Here is a 1600-nt window from a genome sequence, read left to right as displayed (position 1 = left end):
ATTCTTTTGTGTTCAACATAAGAAAGCAACTCATACAGGTTTGGAACGACATGAGGGTGAGTAAATGATGACAGAATTTTCATTTTTGGGTGAACTATCCCTTTAAGATAAGTGGGTTACGTTCACGTGTTGCCGCGGTAACGAGTTCAAGCCAGTGCCGCGGGGCGGAAGTGACGTACAGCCTAGGGGCGGGACGAGCTGTTGTTGGGACACATGACGCTGTCCTCCTGCATTTGTTTTGACAAGCAGAAAGAGAGAGACAGAGAGAGAATATGAGCTTTGTCCCTGCTGATCATTTAATCTCCGAGATATCGTTTAGACAGCTCGAAAACCTCGGTTTGGGGTTTGTCATCGTTGGGTTTTGACAGTCGCTTCATTTAGCTAGTTTGCTGAACTAGTTCATTTAGTCCTTCCGTCACCAGTGTTGTGTTTATGGGGAGGGTTTATGTTCAAGTGGTCGAGAAGGGGGTTTAGAGCTATGAGCCACTTCTTGTTGGCTGAAGTCAGACTCATCACAGCCACATAACATTTCTCCAGTCTGGAGGAGATGATGTTGGTGGTTCTTTGTTAGTGTCTGATCTGTCCGTAGAGTTGGTGATGATGATCCAGGGGATACCGATGCGTCTCATGTGGCTTTAATTTGAGCAGATCAGTGGCACTTGAGAGACTGGTGTGTTGGCACTGGAGCTCGTTTGGCATCGGCAATGCAGCGGAGGTCTGGGATATTTAGCTAGATAGAGACGAGAGATGATCATTGCATGTTTATTTAGGTAGAACGCTGGTGTTTTGATGGACTAGTTCATCAGACCGCTGGACTTTAACATACAGTGGCGTATAGATCCACGATTGATCTTACAGCTCAGATCATTAATATCCGAATGGCTGAATGCCAGGTCGATAGCTAACCGATGTCTAAGGGACGAGTTTTAAAGTCTAAACCAAGATCTGAAGACGGAAGACGGACCGCAGGCATCCTGGAGGGGATCACGGTGTCTGTGACCAACATGAAACCTGACAGAGGTACAATAATAAAAAATATTTATGATTTCATGAATGTTTGAATGTCATCGGTCTGTGGCTCGTGACGTCACGGCGCTGCAGTGTGTTTGTTTCATTGTTTAATGCATGTGCTTTTATAATTTTCAGATGACAGTGTGTGTGCTGTATGTTGTGTTTTTTTCCCCCGCTGACACACACACTACCCTTAACACTTTTTAGAATTGTCCACTCAATTAAATTTAAAAAAGCGTGCCCTATACTCACTACAGTTATTGTAACGCAATGCACTCGATGTAACGTGCACATACACGTTAATTTATGTTACATGTTGATGATGTTTTTCAGGAGGATTATTAACAGAATTATTTTTGTTGCATATAGGTTTGTTTTGGTAAGAACAGTTTGTTTTTGTTGGGTATTGGTTTGTTTTGGTCACAGTTTTTTTAGGTACATGTTTGTTTTTGTTGAGTATTTGGGTTTATGTTGGTTACAGATTTGTATTTGTGTACATGTGTGTTTTGGTTGGCTATATGTTTTATTTGGATATGGACTTGTTTTTGTTGGGTACAGGCTTGTTTTTTGGGGTTTAGGTCTGTTTTTT

The 1600-nt window shown here is 42.1% G+C and overlaps 1 protein-coding gene across 1 annotated transcript in view; it reads left to right on the top strand.

The window, feature by feature from the left end:
- Window positions 1-227: 227 nt before the first annotated feature.
- The window catches only part of atosa (atos homolog A), a 42769-nt gene continuing 41396 nt past the window's right edge, over window positions 228-1600 (top strand). Inside the window, exon 1 of the mRNA XM_016518047.1 lies at window positions 228-1020. Coding sequence (XP_016373533.1) covers window positions 909-1020 — 112 coding nt within the window. The 5' untranslated portion in view covers window positions 228-908. The remainder of the gene's footprint in view (window positions 1021-1600) is intronic.

This window comes from Sinocyclocheilus rhinocerous, unplaced genomic scaffold, assembly GCF_001515625.1.
Source record: "Sinocyclocheilus rhinocerous isolate Xijiao unplaced genomic scaffold, SAMN03320098_v1.1 scaffold1545, whole genome shotgun sequence".
In the NCBI taxonomy this organism is placed as follows: Eukaryota; Metazoa; Chordata; class Actinopteri; order Cypriniformes; family Cyprinidae; genus Sinocyclocheilus; species Sinocyclocheilus rhinocerous.
The sequence above is the reverse complement of the archived record's forward strand: the minus strand, read 5'-3'. Positions and strand labels throughout refer to the sequence as shown.